The sequence below is a fragment of the Giraffa tippelskirchi genome, chromosome 7 (assembly GCF_054371585.1).
Source record: "Giraffa tippelskirchi isolate mGirTip1 chromosome 7, T2T-mGirTip1v1.2.pri, whole genome shotgun sequence".
In the NCBI taxonomy this organism is placed as follows: domain Eukaryota; kingdom Metazoa; phylum Chordata; class Mammalia; order Artiodactyla; family Giraffidae; genus Giraffa; species Giraffa tippelskirchi.
Genome location: NC_137281.1, coordinates 56,995,370 through 57,019,657, shown reverse-complemented (window position 1 = coordinate 57,019,657; position 24,288 = coordinate 56,995,370). Strand labels below are relative to the sequence as shown.

General features: G+C 38.0%; 1 protein-coding gene and 1 long non-coding RNA gene across 12 annotated transcripts in view; one reads left to right on the top strand and one right to left on the bottom strand.

The window, feature by feature from the left end:
* The window catches only part of CNTNAP4 (contactin associated protein family member 4), a 269,244-nt gene that overhangs the window by 141,218 nt on the left and 103,738 nt on the right, over positions 1–24,288 (top strand). For 9 of the 11 annotated variants that reach the window (XM_081508573.1, XM_081508581.1, XM_081508577.1 and 6 more), the window contains 4 exons: positions 408–555; positions 19,363–19,566; positions 20,142–20,326; positions 21,102–21,245. In XM_081508573.1, coding sequence (XP_081364699.1) covers positions 408–555; positions 19,363–19,566; positions 20,142–20,326; positions 21,102–21,245 — 681 coding nt within the window. The remainder of the gene's footprint in view (positions 1–407; positions 556–19,362; positions 19,567–20,141; positions 20,327–21,101; positions 21,246–24,288) is intronic. The other 2 variants (XM_081508582.1, XM_081508575.1) reach the window with 2 other exon arrangements.
* LOC145513137 (uncharacterized) lies at positions 666–13,222 on the bottom strand. Its single transcript, XR_014059140.1, has 2 exons — positions 13,016–13,222; positions 666–2,899 (listed from the first exon to the last, which is right to left on the bottom strand). It is a non-coding gene; the product is annotated as an uncharacterized LOC145513137 (long non-coding RNA).

The following is a 24,288-nucleotide window of genomic DNA, read 5'->3' as shown; positions in this document are numbered from 1 at the left end:
GTAGAGACAAGTCTTAACCTTACTCATTCATCAACTACATGAGCACCTTCTATGCCAAATCTGATTCTAGTTTTTGAATACAAGAGGATGTTCTCACTGTTCATGTCAATAACTTTGATTTTCATCTGCACTTCATAGAAACAAACTTTACTGGGGGTTTCACAGTGAAAGCTGACTTCATGCAGATGGTGGGATTTAAACTGCTATATAGAAAGCAGTTTAGACTATAGTAACTTCTGCAGATGAAACATTATGATATAACTGTTAATAATATGATCTTCTTTAAAAAGTTTGCCATTTTATAAGTTAAAAAGTAAATCAGACACTGCTTATTGGCATTTTAGGGGACAAAGTGAAATGGATACTCTCCCAGATGCACTGATTTCCTTCTTGCTCTTTCCTTCTAGGGATTTGTAGGAAATGCAAATGCAGACAGTGTTGTGTACTACAGACTCCAGCCTTCTATCAAAGCCAGATTTCTGCGCTTCATCCCTCTAGAGTGGAACCCCAAGGGCAGAATTGGAATGCGAATCGAGGTGTTTGGATGTGCATATAGTAAGTATTTGTTTATCCAACACAGTGGAATAGATATCAGAGATGTTTTAAAAGCCAAACTGTATGCCGAAATTGACTTCAGAGCTATGTAAAGAGACAGAAAAACAGGGTTGATTTTTGTGCAAAGCTTTATGTGTGCCTATACATGCCAATGTTGGCTTATGTGTTCCACTTTTATATTTTAAATCAGAAATGAAAGCATTTTATTGACAAATTGATACAGAGATAGATAGATATATGTTTGTAGACACATGAGAATCCACTTACCCAAATCTGATATTACTGACTAGATCTTAACTTGTAAATATTAGAACTTATCTCTAAAGGCTATATTTGATGATGTTTCATTTGGGTAGCCTAAATTTAATAAAAGACAGTGACCCATTTAGTAAAACCAATCATCTGTTATGAGAACAAAGAATTCTTTTCTTCTGCAGCCTAAAAATAATATGCCATGAAATTCACTTATAAATATGCTTTGCCCTGAACATAAATTCATAGAGACAGTAAAGACCCCTGCCAAAGTGTAAAATGTGTTTGAAATACTTTCACATAAGAAAAGATAGAAACCACAGATTTCACTTAGTCTCCTCTTAATGAAGCATTTTATTATGTCTTTCTGTGGGACAGGGACCTAAGAGTTATTGATAGTCTACCTCAAGCCACACCATCCTGTCAGATGCTCTTTTATTAGAGAACAATGAGTTAGTTAATATGATCTACAATTATCAGTCCAACAGTCTGAGGTTTGGAGATAGTCAGTAATTTGCCCAGTGTCTCACAACTTAGTCCACAGAAGAACTGTTCAGTTCCACTACATCCTGATTCCTCTAGTAAACCTTTATTTCTTTAGCCACTAAAGCTTTCTTCTTACATGTCTCATCGCTATTTCAGGCTCACTTTATTTATGTAAAAGGCAGGCATGTCATAAAGAGGACAGGCAGCTTGTTGAATTAGTCTGCATTGTGTCGGACAGAGAAACCACATTGACAGAAATGTCATGATTGTATTAATAGCAATAGAGCACTCATGTTAATAGGATTAATTTTTATAATTCTAAAAGTAACATTTTTCTTGAGTGCTTATTATATGTTTGACACCACATTAAGCAGTTAGTTTATAATTCAAAACCAAGTCCAGATAAATATTATTAGGTAACTCTTGCATTCCCCTGCTTTGCAAATGAGGAAGCTAAAGCTTAGAGATTCCACTCTTGAGACTGACTCACTCCAGTCGCCCAGACAGGAAGTGACAGGATTTGCAGCCTCATCTGCCAAACTCCAGAACCCCAGCTCATGCTCCTGCCTCCTCCAGCTGTTAAATCCGAGATGAGCATGGGCAGCTTAACTTCTCACCATCTGCCTGACTTCCTGGTAGCTTTCTTGGCTTCTGTAGTTCAGTTCAGCTGCTCCTGGTATGTGTTAGCTCCTTCCTTTACAATGATTTCACTTGAATAAAATTATCCTTAAAAAAAAACCCCACCCCAGATTGTGATTCTGGCACACAGAATCTGGACAGTCTTATTTGTCTTAGGATTGTGGAGTTTTAGCAAAACCCATACCATACAATGGACAATCAGCAAAGCAAACTCCAAAATGATTTGTATGTATAGTTACATTTTCTACTGGTTCAGAGCAACCACTTTGCAAAATATTTATCACTGTATAATAATAGGAAACAGTTATTGAGCACTTACTTGGCATCAGATAACAGTTTTTATAGATATTTTAATTTAATCCTAAAAATCACCCATCCAAAGGAGTCTTAGAAATATTAAGCAGTTTTCCCAGCAGCACACACTTCATATTTTGAATCTCATATGTAAATTCAACATTAGTTTAACAAGGCTGTTGATGCTAGTCTCCTTTAGTAATGTCCCTGTGAAGTGGCTGCTGGGAAAGGAGGGTCTGTGAGTCCCTATGAAGTGGCTGCAGGCTCCTTTGAGTTCTCTGCTGCCTTGTACCGGATGATCACTCACCTTCCTCCCATCTCCCACCCTTGTATTGATCTGCAGCCCCATGGAACATTGTTTTCACTGTGACTTCGTTTGCTGTCTCTTGGAGTAAAGCGCATCATCCGTGCATTTAGTCAGCTTCCTTTTTTCATGGACCCACGGTTGAAGGATTAATATTAAGAGGAAGTACTTTAAACTCAAACATAAAAACACATGGTAAAATGATATTGTTGTTGCTGTTCAGTTGCCAAGTCATGTCCGACTTTTGAGACCTCGTGTCCTGCAGCAATCCAGGCTTGCCTGTCCTTCACCATCTTCCAGAGCTTGCTCAAACTCATGTCCATTGAGTCGGTGATGCCATCCAACCATCTCATCCTCTGTTGTCCCCTTCTGTTGGATAATTTTGGATAAAAGAGAAAAAAATAAACTTAATGTAAAAATACTCTCATAGATGACCAAAAATAACCTCAACAAGGTTGGATGTGAATGCTTTATGGGAATGTATTTGATCAAGTTGACTTTAATTCCTCAATTACACCATAGTCAACACTCTTATGCTCCATGTATGCATAGCATTAGCCTTGCAGAATATTAGTTTACTAAAACATTATACTATTTAATTATCATTTCTGGAGAGTTAATACGTGTCAGATACTATTTTTTATAATCTCAATGACACAGTGGAATCGGTACTTGGATATTACCATTGTATGGTCTGCTAAATGACCCCTGTGGCTTGCTCTGGGTTGCCTGGCACAAAATAACTGTGATCACTAGTGTTCCCTGCCCTCAATAGGACAAGATATAGGTCAGGTATAAGATGTTAGGAATGAAGTGATTGATAGACTAAGGTTAGTATGAGAAAGTTTATGGCAGTAGGTTTTGAAACTAAGGTGCAGATATTTTTGCATAGGAGGCTGGGAAAATGGTCCAAATAGGAGAAAGGGTGTGTTCCAGCCAAGCTTAGGAATGAGGATCAGTCTATATGCTTGGAGGATCAGTTTGCATTTGAGAATTGTCATTCAGACTGAAATGTGGGTGCAGCGTGGAGGGCCACATGAGGGGTACAGATTAAAGGCAGCAGCTCAGTTGGAAGGTTTCTGAATTCCTTTGTGCAAGTGACAGCTGGAGTTTCAGACTAGAGAACCAGCAACATGGAGAGAGAGTTCTCCTGAATTGAATCAGATTCACAATATGATGAGGCTACTGTTGACGGTATTTTTCACAGAACTGAATATTTACCATCTTAATCCACCAGGGCTTCACAATATGATGAGGCTACTATTGAATTCTTTACCATCTAAGCCACCAGGGAGTCCCTGGTGAATCTGCCTGCAAGGCAGGAGACCCAGGTTCAATCCCTGGGTTGGGAAGATCCCCTGGAGACGGGAGTGGCAGTTCAGTTCAATTCACTTGCTCAGTCGTGTCTGACTCTTTGCGACCCCATGAATCTCAGTACGCCATGTCTCCCTGTCCATCACCAACTCCTGGAGTCCACTCAAACCCATGCCCATTGAGTTGGTGATGCCATCCAGCCATCTCATCCTCTGTCGTCCCCTTCTCCTCCTGCCCCCAATCCTTCCCAGCATCAGGGTCTTTTCCAATGAGTCAACTCATCGCATGAGGTGGCCAAAGTATTGGAGTTTCAGCTTCAACATCAGTCCTTCCAATGAACACCCAGGACCGATCTCCTTTAGGATGGACTGGTTGGATCTCCTTGCAGTCCAGGGGATTCTCAAGAGTCTTCTCCAACACCACAGTTCAAAAGCATCAATTCTTCGGCACTCAGCTTTCTTCACTGTCCAACTCTCACATCCATACATGAGTACTGGAAAAACCATAGCCTTGACTAGATGGACCTTTGTTATCAAAGTAATGTCTCTGATTTTTAATATGCTATCTAGGTTGGTCATAGCTTTCCTTCCAAGGAGTAAGAGTCTTTTAATTTCTTGGCTGCAATCACCATCAGCAGTGATTTTGGAGCCCCCAAAAATAAAGTCTGACACTGTTTCCACTGTTTCCCCATCTATTTGGCATGAAGTGATGGGACCAGATGCCATGATCTTAGTTTTCTGAACGTTGAGCTTTAAGCCAACTTTTTCACTCTCCTATTTTACTTTCATCAAGAGGTCCTTTAGTTCTTCTTCATTTTCTGCCATAAGGGTGGTGTCATCTGCATATCTGAGGTTATTGATATTTCTTCCGGCAATCTTGATTCCAGCTTGTGCTTCCTCCAGCCCAGCGTTTCTCATGTTGTACTCTGCATATAAGTTAAATAAGCAGGGTGACAATATACAGCCTTGACGTACTCCTTTTCCTATTTGGGACCAATCTATTATTCCATGTCCAGTTCTAACTGTTGCTTCCTGACCTGCATACAAGTTTCTCAAGAGACAGGTCAGATGGCCTGGTATTCCCATCTCTTTCAGAATTTTCCACAGTTTATTGTGATCCACACAGTCAAAGGCTTTGGCATAGGCAATAAAGCAGAAATAGATGTTTTTCTGGAACTCTCTTGCTTTTTCGATGATCCAGCGGATGCTGGCAATTTGATCTCTGGTTCCTCTGCCTTTTCTAAATCCATCTTGAACATCTGGAAGTTCACAGTTCACGTATTACTGAAGCCTGGCTTGGAGAATTTTGAGCATTACTTTACTAGCGTGTGAGATGAGTGCAATTGTGCGATAGTTCGAGCATTCTTTAGCATTGCTTTTCTTTGGGATTGGGATGAAAACTGACCTTTTCCAGTCCTGTGGCCACTGCTGAGTTTTCCAAATTTGCTGGCATATTGAATGCAGCACTTTCACAGCGTCATCTTTCAGAATTTGAAATAACTCAACTGGAATTCCATCACCTCCACTAGCTTTGTTCGTAGTGATGCTTCCTAAGGCCCACTTGACTTCACATTCCAGAATGTCTGGCTCTAGGTGAGCGATCACATCATCATGATTATCTGGGTCATGAAGATCTTTTTGTACAGTTCTTCTGTGTATTCTTGCCACCTCTTCTTAATATCTTCTGCTTCTGTTAGGTCCATACCATTTCTGTCCTTTATTGAGCCTATCTTTGCATGAAATGTTCCCTTGGTATCTCTAATTTTCTTGAAGAGATCTCTAGTCTTTCCCATTCTGTTGTTTTCCTCTATTTCTTTGCATTGATTGCTGACGAAGGCTTTCTTATCTCTCCTTGTTATTCTTTGGAACTCTGCATTCAGATGGGAATATCTTTCCTTTTCTCCTTTGCTTTTCGCTTCTCTTCTTTTCCCAGCGATTTGTAAGGCCTCCTCAGACAGCCATTTGCTTTTTTGCATTGCCTTTCCGTGGGTATGGTCTTGATCCCTGTCTTCTGTACAGTGTCTTGAACCTCCATCCATAGTTCATCAGGCACTCTGTCTATCAGATCTAGTCCCTTAAATCTATTTGTCACTTCCACTGTATAATCATAAGGGATTTGATTTTGGTCATACATGAATGGTCTAGTGGTTTTCACTACTTTCTTCCTTTTAAGTCTGAATTTGGCAACAAGGAGTTCATGATCTGAGCCACAGTCTACTCCCAGTCTTGTTTTTGCTGACTGTATAGAGCTTCTCCGTCTTTGGCTGCAAAGAATATAATCTATCTGATTTCGGTGTTGACCATCTGGTGATGTCCATGTATAGAGCCTTCTCTTGTGTTGTTGGAAGAGGGTGTTTTCTATGACCAGTGCGTTCTCTTGGCAAAACTCTATTAGCCTTTGCCCTGCTTCATTCTGTACTCCAAAGCCAAATTTGCCTGTTACTCCAGGTGTTTCCTGACTTCCTACTTTTGCATTCCAGTCCCCTATAATGAAAAGGACATCTTTTGGGGGTGTTAGTTCTAAAAGGTCTTCATAGAACCGTTCAAGTTCAACTTCTTCAGCTTTACTGGTCAGGGCATAGACTTGGATTACCGTGATATTGAATGGTTTGCCTTGAAAACGAACAGAGATCATTTTGTTATTTTTGAGATTGCATCCAAGTACTGCATTTTGGAGTGGCAACTCCACTCCAAATTCTTTCCTGGAGAATTCTATGGACAGAGGAGCCTGGTGGACTACAGCTATGGGGTCACAAAGAGTTCGACAGTTCTGAGTGACAACACTTTCTCTTTCACTATCGCATCAAGAGAAGTTGGTGATTTTATGTGAGTAGACACTGAGTTATCAGATTTGAGTGACCATCTGGAAGGTGATACTATTTACTGGGAGGAGGTGCTGGAGAACAAATAAATTCTGGAAGGGAGCAGGGGAAAGAATTAATGCCACTGTTGACTCAGTGAGTTTGAGTGACAAAAATACGGAAGATTGGAACTCCATAGCTTCTGGGTTGAAGATACAGAATTGAAACCTATACAATATCATTAGTTATTAAGTCATAATCTTTCTACTTACTGTTGATAATTAAAGTATAAAGTTTAAAGCTATGTTTGTACAACTACTCATGTCTTTGAAAGACAGAAATGCATTTCTCTCATAATTAAAACAGGTCCTTTATACTGTTTTTCAGGTAGTATTCATTTTTTGGCAAAACTTAACCTCGCCCCCTCCCCATTGTGCCTAAAGAGGGTTGGCTAGAGTTATACATGCAAGCTGTCCCTGTGAATATTGCTGGGAAAGTGGCTGTTGTGAGACCCACACATGGTTTTACTACCCTCTCTCCCAATGAGTTAGAGCAGTAACTTGTTATGAAGGAGCATCAAGTGAATGGAAAATCCATATCAAAGAGCATGTTCTACTTTTATGTCGGTAAACCTGAAGTTGTTTCCTGAGTAATGAGAGAAGCAGAAGCTAAATTTTATGGGTTCAAAAGGAAAGTATAAATTTCAGATGTCTTGGCCATAGCCACTGCGAACATGTTTATAGATCTGGACAAGAGATGTAGGGAAGGAAATAACTTGTGGAAGAAAGAAAAAGACAGTGTTTGATGGTGGAGAAATACTGCTCTATGCAGTGTGTCCCAGAGAATAAACAATGATAAACAAAGGCAAGAAAAGAAAATAACTGGGTTCAAGTGAGTGTGTCTGAGGAGTCCTGCAGAAGTGGCAATTAAGCCGCAGGAGATAATGTTTAATTGTGGGTGAACTGCTGAAGCAATTGCCCTGAGAATAAATTCTTGGTTTCTTTTCTCTAGTTCTTATGTGAACACTCTCATTTTGTAATCCGTGGTCTCTCCTTCCTCGTCCTCAGCAGAAGAACATCCAACTGCCCAGCCATAGTGAAAATAATTAGTGTCTTTGAACTGCTGTGGTTTCATGATTTTTCTAGTCTTAGGATCTTTAAATGATACATAGGGCCATCACACATATCCAGCCTTTATTCCCCTACCTAGATAATTCTTTGACTCATGGTCTTTTCTCAGTGTGGAAATCACTCTTTCTGACAGTTTCTCCAGTACTTCCTGTTTAGGTCAGAAGGTATGTTCTGCTTCCAGTCACATCACACACATTCTACGATGTTGAAACTGGATAGTCTTCTGGATAGATGAATGAATGAATGGCAGCAGGTCTGGGGAACCTCAGGAAGGCTGTCCCCATCATCCAAATGGCACAGCCAGCCTGTTAGAGATCAGCCACAGAGCCCAGGGAAAGGACAGAGAGGACTGGCAGAGAAGAAACGTACAGAAGTGTCACTCTAGTGTGTTTATGTGCTTAAAGGCAGACCACTTAAGAGAAAATTATGGATTCTATTTAGTAAATGGAAATAAGTCAGGTAGTGCAAAACACATTACCTTAAAAAAAATAAGAGTGTGCATTTTGTAATGTAAAAAATACTAAAAGTCAGAACTACTCACATCTGTAAATTTCTGCTTAGAAAATATATTAACAGGAAATGTAATAAAGTAGCAGGAGAGGTACAAGTGTTAGGTGGGTGAAAAACACTGGGAGAAAACTAGGTAATAGACTTCTATTTACTCAGGGTGCAGCTCTCTCACACCACTTGCTGGGTTAGCAGGGAAAGGAAAAGCAGGAAATGTGTTATATTTACCTAAAGAATAGTTGTGATTGAATCCAATATCTACTTATTAAGCAACTCCAACAGATGCCCTGGAAAAGGGAATGGCTGCCCACTCTAGTATCTTTGCCTGGAGAATTCCACAGATAGAAGAGCCTGGTGGGTTACAACCCAATGGGTTGAAATGCATCAGACATGACTGAGCGACTAATGCTAACAACATGTTAACTGCTGAAATCTTGACAAGATGCATTAAATAAAATCCCTGCTCTCAGATTCTTTATCAGCTAATATTGCAGCTGAAGGGTCCTATTTTATGTCAGAGTTTAAAAAGAGGATAGATTCTTATTGGCCTAAAATCAAAGTGGATAAATTCTAATTCTTTGCAGAGTTTATAGTCTTAAGATTTTAATTTAATGATAGGCAAAATTATATTAAAATTAAAATAAGACTAGCTATCAGAATTCCAGGAAATAAGGACACTGTAAAAACCCATCAGGATTATGTCAAAAGAACATGGAGTCAACTAAACAGGCTCTCACTGATCACAGATGGAAATGTTTTAGCATCAACATAGTTGGAAACAGCAGTTTTGAAACATATTAACTGTATTTAAAGGAGTAGGTTCATGATAATTCTAAAAAGAGAAAACTCTCATTGGTTGCCTAGGAGAGCTATTAAGGAATTGACTCATTATTTTGAAAACTAATATATGCAGAGAAAGCATCAAGCATTTACCCTGGTTTTCCTATGTAATCTGTACCTCAAGGTACAGAAGATTAGAAGGGCTTTCTGTTTTAAGTTATATTTATATAAATAAAGAAGAAATAGTAGAATCAGTATATGCCCATTTTGCAATCCTAAATAAATTAATGGACCAAGTTAATAATTATATACATGTTCACAATATAACATATCCACAATATAATATAATCCACAATATAATATAATCCATAATATAATATAATAAATATCCAAATTTATTATACTCAAGCAGTGGCAGTTGATGAAAAGAGAAATATCTCTGAGATGAACATATGATGTTTCCAAAGTTGTTATTATTAAAATGATAATAATAGCGTGCATGTATTCACAAAAAGAGAGAGATTTCCTTTTAGGTACCAGTCATAAGAGAGAGCTTTTATTGGACTATCTTGCTGCCCACAACAATTATAGTTGCTGGATAAAATATATTTTTTAAAAGCTGCTTCAGGGTTTTGAAGTTCAACTCAAAACAGGCAGAAACTTGAAGAGGACTTGATTCTTGAAAGATGGAAAACAAATTCCAGGAGATCCACCTCCTAAGAACATCATTATACTCAAGCAGAAGGGAGCCAAATTTTGCTAGGAGACAGAGGACAAAGTTCAAGGTTGCCAGAGTGGTTAGAAATTTAGGGTGGAATACTGAAAAGTAAGGTGTCAGAAGGAGAGCCCTGACTTCTGCATCCACAGTCCCCTTAAAGCCTTGCCTGATCCTTGACTTGCACGTGCCCACGATGCCCCGGGCAAAAGCAGGAGCTGGAAGATGAAAACCTGAGGGTTTCATTCAGCCTCTGCCTAGTTCTGGGAAGGGCACCTTTGGATTCAAGTCCTGCCATCTTGGACTTGCTGAACACGTTGGGCTTCTAACTGAAAACCCAGAAAGGCATTGCTTTAGGAATAAAGACCGTAGCTGACAGCCAACTGTTATGTCCTGGGACTAAAGACAAATCCAAAATAGACCTGTCCCAGAAAAATCTGAAAGCAAGCTTTCACAGAGTCAAGGTGATCTGCCAGTAATTCAGCTCCCCGTGGGTCTTCTCCCTTTAATTCCTGCCACACCATCCATCTCTTGCCAGACTCCCCGCCTTCCCAGCTCTTCCCACCCTCTTCCTCCCCTCCCCACATCCTCTTCCTCTGACCCTAGACCTTCTTATAGGCGATCATCTACTCATCTTAAATATCACTTCCTCAGAGATGTCATCCTAAACAGCAACCTAATTTGAACCTTTCTACTCAAAACTCTCATATAACCCTGTCCTTTCCCTTCAATTGCCACTTAACAATTTGTAAAAGCATCTGTTCACATGGGGATGAGTCTCATGATGTCTTTATTTTCCTTCTGATTTGAGGATCCGTGAGGCCAGAAGCCTATGTGTTCACTGTTACACGGGCTTCTGCTATAGAACTTAGCACAGTAAATGTTCAGTAACTATTTGTTAAGTAGATGCATTAAGAAAAGTATCTGATTAGCTATGATGTAAACCAAAAAGTGAATGAATATGTAAATATCCACATTTATGATACTCAAGCAGTAGCAATTGATGAAAAGGGAAAAGTCTGTGAGATGAACATATGACGTTTCTCAAGTTGTTACTATTAAAATGATAATAATAGCATGCCTGTGTGCTCAGTCATGTCTGACTTTGTGACCCCGTGTGCAGTAGTCTGCCAGGTTCCTCTGTCCATGGAATTTTCCAGTCAAGAATACTGGAGTGGGTTGCCATTTCTTCCTCCAGAGGATCTTCCTGACCCAGGGATTGAACCCGTGTCTCCTGCATCTCCTGCATTGGCAGGTGCATTCTTTACCACTGAGCCACTAAATAGTATACTCAATAATAAATGCCAAGGCATTTTGATGTTTCCATTGGATACCAAAAACTTCTTTGATGTAGCATGAAAGGCTGGAGTTATTCTTCACATATTCTGAATGGGGAAACTGAGAATCTGTGAGATCACAAAAATTAAAATATTAAAAACAGAAATCCAGCTTACATTCTCCCGTGACACATTCCAGTGTCCTTAATGAAGTAGATGTTACCTATTTCAAGTCTATTTAAAAGGTTAATTTAGATTGACATATAAATCACCATGATGATGTTTGCTCTCATAACCCCCTGGAGTGTTATCACTGACCTTAACTCAATCATTTAAAACCATGATAGTCAAGTCACCTTTTCCCTGTCTGCCTTCTTCCTTTTTGTTGTATTACTTTTAGTTGTTTTAAACCCGAGAGTCCCTTAAATCATTCTGTCTTCTTTTATGCTACCATGCAAAAATAGAGCAGCTCATTTCCTGTTGATTTCTAGAGTGCTTGGTCTCTCCTCTTCATCTCTTCAAAGCCCAGTTCTGTAATGCAGACTCAAGTGCCTCTACGTCATGCTGTAGCTTTAATATTTCACTGCATGATAGTTTAATGGTGACTCAGTCTGATTACTGCTTTTTTTTAGAAGTAGAAACTGGACCTCTGTTTAGTGATTCATAGGTAGTCATTTTTATAGAGAGGCAGTATTCAGTGTTTGAGACTGAATTCAATGTAGCCAAGAAGAGTTTGGTCCATCGCTGTTTCCGCCAGTGGTAGCACTCTTTTTCTATTTGTGTTTTTCGGGTGATTCCCTAACAATTATTAGAAGACTCTCTTGTCTTTTTCAAGAATTCTTTCAGGACTATCAATAAAGTCAATTTCCTATTTTTAATGACTTGTTTTCCAGTTCATGCATTTCCTATTTCATTTTTTCTGATTTAAGTTTCTTAGTCAGCTGATCTCATCAATAATAATATGATTCATGGTTTAACTCACAGAATCTGTTTCTCCCTGAAACGTCTTTCAGGGACAAGTCGCTACTATCTCCACAACTTTCTGCAACTAATCCTATGGTATTAATAAACAAAACAATTTTGTTTTCCACGGTACAATTCCATACGCAATGAGGTTGTTCACTTTCAGAGAACGGTTTTCTATAAACTACTATAAACTACTTGTTCTTCCTGTCAGAAAACCCTCATGCTTTCGTTTGCCTCAGGATCACTCAGGAATCTGTCTGTCAGGGTTGTCTTTCAGAGATTCTATTAATAAATTAGTGGATGTCAGGCAGAGCTCACGATGTTCGTTGAGTATTTATGGAGGCCACAAGAGGTTCTCCTTAGTTGATTCTAACGTGGTGGGACCACAGCACGCCATTTGAGAAATCATGCCCTTGGATGTGTTTTTCACTGATAAAGTGGGGAAAACATGGCTTTTGCAAGTGGCAACCCCTCACAATTGGAGAAGCCTCCAACTTCTAGGGCAGGGGTAGGGTGCAAGGGTGAGGGAAGGGGACTGGGTCAAGTGGAAGATATCACAGTGAGGAGTGTGTCTGCATGTAAAATACGCAGAGGTAGGAAACCAGTTTGCCGCTCACGGAGGTGAAGCATTTCTGCCATTTAGTTAACATCTTCTCTGAGGCTGAGAGGTTCAGCTCCCCCTTCCCATGTGAGAAGTCACCTGGGACCCAGCTCTAATGCAGAAGCGAAGCATGAATAATCCTCTCAGGGACGGGTGTCCTCCCGTTAGACGGTGAGCTCTGGGGAAAACCGGACTTGGTTTCATGCATCACTGTGTCTTCCACGGTGTTCGCAGAAAGGCCTCCATAAACATGTGCTGCAGAAGGAGCAGAATACATGTTGCAGCAATTCCACTTCTCACACAACTCCCTGAAAGAAATCTGAATATTTTCCCTGAGGAAACTCTAGTCTGTGGGAGATTGTATTTCTGAATCACGCAAATCAAGCAGGCCATACCTCTTTCCCAGGGTCACAGGGAGAATTGATACGCGAGTGGGGCTTGCAATCTTTGTGAGTCTCTTCTTTCCTTCATTCCTGCTCTGAGAAGAATTGAGATGGAGGTATTCACTGAGGAGGGTTCAGGTCACTGGCAGTTGCTGTGGTGAGTCAGCTGAGGCATTTGCTGACAGACAGAGAAGAAGCCGCAGAGCCCGCAGATGGCTCAAGCTCGTCCTTGCTGCATGACCCGGCAACGGCATTGGAGACAGAGCACTTACTGTGCACTTCAGAAATGCTTTATTTCTTAGAGAGTCCACTTAAAAAAATAGACACATGAAATGTATTTATTAAACTATTGTTGGTATACCTCTTTCCCTGCCCAATATTCTAATAATAAATAATAGCATTAGAGTCAGTAATTGTTCACATTTATTGAAGACTAATTATATGCCAGCAACTTCCAAAATTATGTAGATATGCATTCATACAACAGTCCTATGAAGAATATTCTATTATTAACACAATATTGTAAGTCACCTATATTTCAGTTTTAAAAAAGAATATACTCTTATTATTATTCCCACGTTATAGTTGAAGGAACAGGACCAAAGAGAGAAAGTAACTTGCTGTGATCGAATAATGCCCTGTAACTGTAAATATGTTACCATACATGACAAAGCTACTTTACAGTTGTGATTAAGTTAAGGATCTTGAGTTGGGGAGATTATCCTGAATTATCCAGGTGGATCCAATGTAATCACAGGAGTCCTTGTAAAAGAGAGGGGACAGGATCAGAGTTAGAAAAGGAGATGTGACTATGAATGCAAACATGAGCAATGATGAGAAAGAGAAATTTGAAGTTGCTATGATGCTGGTTCTGTACATGAAGGAAGGGGCCATAAGTCAAGAAATGAAGGGGTTCCTAAAAGCTGGAAAAGGCAAGCAAAGAGATTGTCTTCTAGAGACATCAGAGGGAAAGCAGTCCCTGCCAACCCTGATTTTAAGACTTCTGAATTCCAAAGCTGTTAGATAACAAATTTGTGTTTTCTTTTTATGGAACAAAGTGTGTTACAGCAATGATAGAAAACTCATACACTTGCCTAAGGTATAGTGCAGAGTCAAACCCACACTGACTAGCTGTCTTAACTACTAGGCTAAGTATGATGTACTTATGAAAAATGGTTGAAAAGGGACAGGCCAACAGGAGATGAACATGTCAGAACAATTTGAAATTTATTTATAGAAAATTAGAGTTCATGCCCTCCCCATGGTTAGCCAGCATATAATCAGGCCACATTATTAATATTGACAATAATATAATCATTAAAAATATAACCTCAGTTATAAGTCAGTCTCTTTTGGAAATAGAAGTAAAAACATTTATGTGAAATATTAGCAAATCAAATCCAATGATACATAAGGCTAACATATCATGCACGTTTAATTCAGGAATACAGATTTAACATTTGGTATTCCCAGGTGGCACAGGTGGTAAAGAATTCTACCAGTGCAGGAGACGCAAGAGACATGGGTTGGATCCCTGGGTGGAGAAGACCCCCTGGAGTAAGAAATGGCAACCCCCTCCAGTTTTCTTGCCTGGAAAATTCCATGGACAGAGGAGTCTTGCAGGCTGCAGTGCATGAGCTCGCAAAGAGCTGGACATGGCTGAGCACACACACACACACACACACACACAGAGTCATACGCAATTGAGTGATATGATTCACCATGTTAACAGAATAAAAAATAAACATCACATGTCAACTGAATTGATATGGAATAAATATTTGATGAAATCCAGTACCTAATTCATGATGAGAACTCTTTACCAACAAGGAAACAAAAGTAGCTACTTTAATCTGTTAGAAGGTATCTACAAAAAACCTGTAGCACGTATCCTACTTAATGGTAGATTATTTCAAATTTTCCCCGGAGATCAGGAGTGAGACAAGATGCTTACTATTAGCGTTTCTATTCAATGAAATAAAAACCCATTTAAAAATATAGCTTTAGTTAACAAGCATACCAGTGAACAAATTTACAATTAGAGAAACAGTCCTCTCTTACAATCAAGTAGCATGTCTCTTCCTTCATCTTTGGACAGTAGACCATTAACTGTTACAAGTCTTGTTAACCGCTGACTTTCAGTTGTTCCTGTAATCCCTTTTCTAATACCTCTACTTTTCCTATTTGTACATTCCATTGTGTACAAGAGCTTCTTTTCCCCCAAAAAAATGTTTGACAAAAGATTGGAATGTGTTATTGAATTTTAATTTAAATGTTAATATTATTTTGGATATTAATTTAGTATTTCCATCAAAACAAATAAGCATTGAGTTGGGTTAATTTTATTAATGGTACATACACCTGTCAGTTTCAACATGAAGAAATACTGTTATAAATCATCTGGACTTTTTCTTTTGTGAGAATGCATTTGCATTGCCAGTGCTCTTTTTTAAAAGAAAATTTATTGTAATATAGCTGATTTACTGTGTTGTGTTAGTTTCAGGTATACAGAAAAGGGAACCAGTTATACATGTATATGCATATATATTTCATATTCTTTCCCATTTAGATTTTTATAGAATGTTAAGTAAACTTCCTGTGCTATGCAGTAGGTCCTTATGAGTTATATGTTATATATATAGTAGTGTGTATATGTTAATCCCAATCTAATTTATCACCTCCCCTCATGTTTTTCCTTTGGTAACCATAAATTTTATTTTGAGATCTATTTCTATTTTGCAAATACATTCATTTGTATCATTTTTATTAGATTTCACATATAAGGGATATCATATTATATTTGTCTTTCTATTTCTGACTTACTTCATTTAGTATGATAATCTCTAGGTCTATCCATGTTGCTACAAATGGCATTATTTAATTCTCTTTTTATGGCTGAGTAATATTCCATCACATATGTACCAATCTTCTTTATCCTTTCCTCCAGTGATGGGCATTCAGGTTGCTTCCATGTCCTGGCTATTGTGGATAGTGCTGCAATTGGGATGCATGTATTGTTTTGAATTATAGCTTTCTCTGGATATATACCCAGGGATGGGATTGCTGGGTCAGATGGTAGTTCTGTACTGATCCAAGTAGAGCATAAAGGTACATCAAAGGTGCATTTGCTTTACTAGAGAAGGAATCCAAAGACTGGTAAGGCTAGTCCAAAGGAAATTTGAGAGACTGAGTATATATAGTAATCTAAGAATATTGGATTACTGTCACTAGGTTAAGCATACAAATAGTTAATGCCCAACAGGGCAATAAAACCAAAATATTTGGGGATATATTTTCTGCCAGAATGGAAGTTATTTACATCTCTACTGGAGAAAAAAAGCTATAAATTAATATGTAACTTAGAGTCTGGCCCTAATCAGTAATAAATAGTAAAATTAGACATTTGTGAATTCACCTAGAATTAAGTAATTCTTAGACAGGACTCTTTTAAAAAGCTCCAGCATGACATTGAGAGGACAGGAAGTTATTCCTTTGATTTATTTTCCAGTTTTCTTAGCAGTGGTAACATCACTTTCCAAAGAGACCTCTCTCTCCCACCAGCATCCTTGGAGAAAACTTTGATTCTCCCTCTCTCTCCCTCTGTCTCTCAAAAGATTATTTTTTTCAGATAGCCCTAGATTTTTATATCAATAACTGTTTTTAATCATAGCACAGCATTTTATGAGTATTATTTAAAATCATATGCTTTTTATATGTCAGATAAATTCTGTAAATAGTTTTCATAAATGAGCTTTCTATCTAAAGTAATACTGTTAGGAACCATCCTGAATTTCTTGTTTTATGAGAATCCTCATACATATATTGCACGGATGTGATGTGAAGCTTCCCTGTACTGACATTGTACTCACACTCTGAATTGCTCTTCGCTTTTTTTTTCTGAAGGGTATTGTTCACGTGGATGTGAGATCTGTGATGTGATTGTAATGAGTTTGTTGAATCCTCTGCTTCGCCACCTCCTGGCTCTCAGGCCCCCCTTTAAGGGTAGCTGCCTCCCTCCCACATTCTCCTTCTGAGAGCTGAGTCACCGACTGCCACTGGGGTTTCTCAGCAACCTCAGAGCTTCCTTTGAAGACAGTGAAGGAAAGACTGCGTTGGGAGAATGTCTAGCCATCTTAAAATTAAACATAATAGAAGTAATTCTATTTTATGGGGACAAGTTTAGGACTTGAAGTCTGGCAAGAGTAAGAAGATTATTGATTACCCTCTGCTTTAGCCTCAGGTTTCTAGACCTCAGACCTGAGCTTCGTCAACTACCTTAACTAAAGTGACCCCAGGCTTCTTTTAATCCTGATCAGAATGCCTCTGACAGTCTGTAATGGTTTATGAATTTAATTTTTTACAGGCTACTTGTCCATCTTCACTGAATGTAAGTTCCATGAGGACAAGGGCCATGTTGGTGTTGATCCATTTTTTTATTGCAGCATCCATCACAGGGCCTCAAACTAGATGGCCTAAATACATGTTTATTTAATGAATGGGTCCAATTACATAGTGTGACACCTGTGAAGTAAGAACATAATAGGTCAGAGCAAGAGAAAATGGCAAGTGGCTTCCATTTAACGGATGAAACAGTATACCGTTGCCTTAGACATCAGTAGTCTAATATGTTTCTCCCTATCCCATTTTGCTGATGGACATATTCCTGGCACAAAGCTTTTGGTGTAATGAAAGGCTAATATGACCATTATAATGTAATAACTATAATGAAGAAGAGAGGAAAAAAGAAATAGAAGGCTGAAGTATCCCAGGCTAGTCCTTCATTGGGGAAAAAGAAAAAAAATCTCTTGGTAGCTAATTCCAAAGATAGACTTTATCTGAAATAAAATCATTATAATGATGGTTGCCTTTAAGCGAAGCATTAACTCAGAGATAACTGCATTGCTCCAAATGTGTCAGCATTTAAGGTCTGTCTTATTGGAATTTTTCTTAATTGATTATAATCTAATAATCATAGAGCACATTATTTGTATTTGACACAGAGCTATGTTTGTGTCATGCACATTCATTCAGCTCTATAACAAGGAATAATTGTTCGGTTAACATTATTCTTTCTACAGAATGCAGTGTTTATTCATGTACACTTGGTGAATGAATTCTTTATAAGCACATTAACAAGATGTGGAAAAATCAAATCTCTGAATTTCCAAAAGATAGCTGCATAAAACAGTTGAAAAAAAATTTTGGGTGGTGGTGAATATAAATGGTTCACATTAAATATGATGGATAATCTGAATGAAATGCATATTTGAGCATACAAGTTGATGTAATAATTTTGTCGAATGAAACAAGATGAGTAAACTATAATGTCATTCTGTTGACTGGGAGGAGTCACCTAACCAGTTGAAAAATAGCTTCCTATTTTATTGGGCTTCCCTAACCCCTTCATTTATTACATAAATGCACTCTCAAGGGTAATTGCTTTTTTAAAAAAAATGTTTGATTTGTGAAATGTAGGAAATGCTGCTAGGCTTTCTGAGTATTATCAGCTCTTTTTTGTGTCTCTTGCTCAGGGTGCAACTGATTTTGACAGATGTACTGTTATGTTACTGGTATAACATGACGTCTTTTTTCAGATGAACTGAATAAAAGTGATCTTGACAATGAGTAGATAAGACACTGTCAGAAAGCTGAAAAAACCTGTCAATGTCAAAGTTATGACACAAACACGGCAAAACAGCCCTTATAATGTCATTAAGTGAATATCTTTCCAACAACGTCCTTGAGAAGACAGAAAATAGCATTGCTCTTAAATACTATTACTTAGCCACAAAAATAATAAAATATAACACAAAGGTCGGTTTAATACATATTTGAGGTGGCATTTGATGAGTCTGATGTATATGTATGTATTGATATGTGAATCTCTTTTATATATGGCACATATGAAAGAATTTTGAGATTTCAAAAGTAGAAAAAGATTTCTACTTTTTCAGAAGCTAAAAAACCATTTAACTCCAGCATTTTAAGAAAGTCATTGAAAATGTTGATCATGAAATATGCAAAGTGGTTTTATGGGTATTAATTATAACCTTTTCCCTGATGTTTTTATGGGTTAGGAAACAGTCTTTAATAATATAAGAGAAATTAGGCATACATTTCAAAATGTATTTCTAGATCATGAATTTTGTAAATAGGTGAGTAAAGCCTGAAATGGAATCAATCCCAGGTATCAGAAAGGAATTAGACATCTGGTGGTTTTATTTTCCATTATTATGATTGACTTGGAGCTGAACTATACATGTATGGGTATATGTACAATCCTCTCATAGATGTAGTTTTCAAATACTTTAATGAAAAGCATATTTATCCTTAGAACAACTTTTAATATCTTTGTCTAGGATCAGAGGTGGTTGATCTTGATGGAAAAAGTTGCCTTCTCTACAGATTTGATCAAAAATCTCTGAGCCCGATAAAGGATGTAATTTCTTTGAAATTTAAAACCATGAAGAGTGATGGGATTCTGCTCCACCGGGAAGGGCAAAATGGAGATCACATCACGCTGGAATTAAGAAGAGGAAAGCTCTTTTTACTTATTAATTCAGGTAAAACTCTTTGGGTAAAGTGCTTGAAAATCTGGTCATTTAGCTATCACCTTAGTAACTTTATGCTTTTATAGCTCATCTTTTTTTATCAATTAAGGTACCTTATTTCCACATTCAAGGGTATATATATATATATATATATATATGCCGATATTGCACTTTCATGTAAAAATGGCCCCTAATTTGCAAACTGTTCAGGCCCCTCATTTGCTGTTTCTCACACAGTGCTGATAGACCCACTTAGTCATTTTCAAACATCGTGATGAAAGGGATGGGTCACTGAAAAATACTCAGGTAGTAAAAATAAAAAGGTTGTAGGAAAGATGAAATTTTCATCGAAAATGAACATGTGATGATGGGTAATACTAATAAAGAGAATTAACAGTGGAAGAAATGACAACAAGGTTGAGAGGATATTGCATTCAAAGTTGAGGAAAATTCAGACTAATGTTTTGGCTGGGGTGCATGGAAGGAGATTGCATTTATCATGAGAGACTCTGGTCCCCACAAAAGAATGCTTTTCTCTTTTTTTAAGCTGGGAATCATGGTTCTGTTATTTTTCTCTCTCCTCTAAGGTGAAGCGAAGCCGCCCTCGGCTCAGGCCCCGATCAGGCTCACCCTGGGCAGCCTGCTGGACGACCAGCACTGGCATTCCGTGCTCATCCAGCGCTTGGGCACACAGGTCAACTTCACAGTGGATGAGCACAGGCATCAATTCCACGCCCAGGGCGAGTTCACTTACCTGCATCTTGATTATGAGGTGTGATGGTTACGTTTCGATTAATGCAGACTTCGTGATGTCTAGGTGGTGAGGTCACACGGAAGGCAGTACGCTCTAGAAAACCCAGTCAGTCAAAGTCCTGAGGAAGTGTTCCTCTAGGTAACCTCACTCAAGTAGTGAATTTTGTGCCTATAGTACTGAGGCTTAATTTTTCTCTCTGCATGTTAATTTATCTTTATAAAGAAATGTCATCTTTTTTGCCTGCAGTGTGTATGCAGGAAATCTCCCCGAAGAGATCTCATTCCCACAAGTAAATGTAGACTCTGTTGCATGATTTTGGAGGTGGGGGGGCAAAGAGCACTCCTGAACAGTGCAGATTTAGGGAAAGAATGTAGCAACTAATAGGTTAACTGATTCATCAATAACCAATTCAAATGCAGAAAAATCAATATATTCCAGAAATGTATATAAAATAAAATGTCATTATAATCGGTTACATTGTTAAAGCCAGTCACTATGGAAATAAAGATGTATTTTTCTTTAACAACCAATAAATATTAAAATCAGGTTTGATTAGCAACTTGTAAGAATAATAAAGCTCTATTATAAAGAAAACTGAATGCATGTAAACTTATTTTAAAATCTGCATCTTAATTTTTTAAATCTCCATTTGAAATTAACAATATGGCAGTGTAGAGTACTGAAAAATTGGTCTATCTGTGATGATTACAGCTATAGTTGCTAATCATAATTATTTAAGCAGATTATCAGAAAATCACTAAACAATATTATTGATGCCATTTTTCTTTCTAAGATCAGCTTTGGAGGGATTCCAGCACCTGGAAAATCAGTGTCATTCCCCCATAAACACTTTCATGGGTGTTTAGAAAATCTCTTTTACAATGGAGTGGACATCATTGATTTGGCCAAGCGACAGGACCCACAGATGATCATTATGGTAAGAGAGTCTTCATGTGAACAAAAAAGGAAAGCTGTGTGGCTTTCCCCCACAAAAAAAAAATGCTTCATTTTGAATTCCCACTTGACATGATATTTTAGACCTTACTCTTGTTCTTTAAAAAAGAAAAATTCTCGGTTCTCAGCTTGGCAATATGCATGTACGGGATTAATTCTATGCAAAAACATTTAAAATTCACAGGTCATGATTATTTTATTTTTATATGAAGTAAAGCAGGTTCTTTTCTTGGTACAACTGATCATTTTATTTTGTTGTGATATTATTGGTCCCAGGAGACTAATTTCTTTTGCTCTGTAATTTCCTTAATAAGATACTCCCTGACTTACTCTCTGAAGCAGACTACTGGTTTCTTGGAATCAGATAACATGCACGTATATTAGAGAAGCGGTTGAAAAATTTGTATTTTGCCACGGTCATTCATAACTAATGAAAGAAACTAACAGGCTCTTATAAGATTGCATCTGCCAAGAGCAGGGCTGGTCAGGCTGCATGATGTTCTAATTCTATGGAAATGTGGTGGAATTTCATTACAGCTGTATTGGTCAGGGTGCAGTCAGAGAAGCAGCACCACTGTGGGTTTAGGGACAAGGGGTCTGTTTTAGGACTTGGATCTTAACAGCTGGAGGCGCTGGAAAGTGGAGGTCAGCTGTCTGGAAGAAGAGATGGAGCAGAGTGAAAGAGGCAGGACATGCTGGGATAGTTACCAGCCAGCCCCTCTGTCATCATCCTTCCCTGGACTGCATCACACACAGAAAACCTTTTGGAGAAAGTGGCCAGCCTTTCACTGCCGACTCAGGTGTCTCGTCGGCTCCCTCTTTGGCTAACTTTTAACTGGACCCAGACAAGAAAAGAGATTCTGGGAAACGTGGTTTCCAGCTTAACCCGCTTGCTGATAGAAAAGCAGACACATCCAACCATTTGAATACATTTCTTTAATTGTCCAAAATTCAAAATATATAATAAAGCTCATTTTGTGTCAGCAAAACCCAGAGTGCATCACGGGATTATTTATTGCTTATAAAGTATTTTATTTTTAATTCTCTATGTGAATTGGTAGTGTTTATATGAGCACACCATCCAGCAAGATTTTTTAAATAGTTTATTTTTTTTTTATAAAAGGGAAAAGAATTTAGATGGAAAATAAAACTACTGTAGAGGGATAGATGTGAGTGTTTCATTGCAAAATGAGTTTTCAGAAGCTGCTCCTGTAGCTAACACCGGCTCTTCATTGCCAAGAGGATTTGCTGCTTGCAGAGTAGCTGGCAGACAGCTGTCCAAATACAGCTGGTAAATGTTTCCATTTTTACCAGGTTTGCTAGTCTTATAATTGCCTTTACATTATGGGTCAGTATATTTCACTCTTCAGCTTTTGATGTTTCATTCACTGGGACAAGATATTTATCTGCAGTGAAAGCTAGTTCACTTTTAACAGAATCACAATATAGCCAAATGTTTTTGTTTAACCTAGACCAGTAGTTTAATTCCAGCTTGTATTGTTCTAAATAAAGTGATTTCATTGACTTTTCAAATCTATATTTAGAAGGTTTGTTGAAGGTTATTTTCAGGAAAAATAAAACATTTATCTTGATTTCTGAAGCCTGTTAAGGAACATGCTAATTATTTCTAAATAGTTCAGACCTTAACATTTTTTCTTAATCCTTAAATATGTATTTAGTGCTAACAGCAAAATAATATTTCATGTACAATATTTTAATGAAAATTCATGCAATTCTAATGTATCTTGAAGATCTATTTAAAAACCATTAGATAAGAAATAATACATGTAAATCTGATGACAAGAGCATAATGATAAGAAAAAAATTGGTTCAAAATAAGAATGTAGAAAAACAACAATACAGTATACTAATGCATATATATGGAATTTGAAAGATGGTAACGATAACCCTATATGCGAGACAAAATAAGAGACACAGATGCATAGAACAATTTTATGGACTCTGAGGGAGAAGGTGAGGGTGGGACGTTCTCGGAGAATAGCATTGAAACATGTATATTATCATATGTGAAACAACATCATTCCATGTTCGATGCATGAGACAAGAGCTCAGGGCCGGGGCAACGGGATGACCCAGAGGGATGGGATGAGGAGGGAGGTGGGTGGGGGGTCCAGGAAGGGGAACACATGTAAACCCAGGGCTGATTCATGTCAATGTATGGCAAAAACTATTACAATATTGTAAAGTAATTAGCCCCCAACTAAAATAAATAAATTTATAAAAAAACAAAACAAAACAAAATAGGAATGTAAGTAGTACATTGTACATTGTATCGTGCAATGTTAAAACTAAAAAAAAAAAGGAAAAATAGGCAGAGGGTATGAACAAACCCTTCTGATGAAAGTGAGGCCAAAGAGCAACAAACCCATGAAAAAGGCTCAGGTTCTTTATTAGTTAAATGCAAGACAAATAACAATGATACATCACGTGGGCATTTTGTCCTTGAGCTTATGCAAATTTAATTTAAAAGAAATGTAATACCTATTGCTGCCAAGGATGTGGGGAAAAGTGTGTCTTTGTGTACTACCATTGGAAATGTGGAGAATTTAACTTTTTTTGAAGTTCAAGAAAGAAACTCGAAATATTTGTTAAAATATGTAGATACACTAGCTCTATATTTAGAACTGTCTTCTGAAGAACTGAAAATACCATCACATAGAGAAGCTTATTCATGCTTTGTTGAGCGAGGCAAAACTTTGAAACAAAGTGACACCATACTAGTGGAAGTGAAAGTGTCAGTTGCTCAGTCATGTCCCAATTCTTTGCAATCTGATGGACTGTAATTCACCAGGCTCCTCTGCCCTGGAATTCTCCAGGCAAGAATATTGGAGTGGGTAGCTGTTCCCTTCTCCAGGGGATCTTCCCAACCCAGGGATCAAACCTACATCTCCTGCTTTGCAGGCAGATTCTTTACCACTGAGCCACTGGGAAAACCTCTTGATAAGAAAACAATTGACTGAAAATTTAACCATTCACATAGTAGAATATTGCCTAATCAATAAATG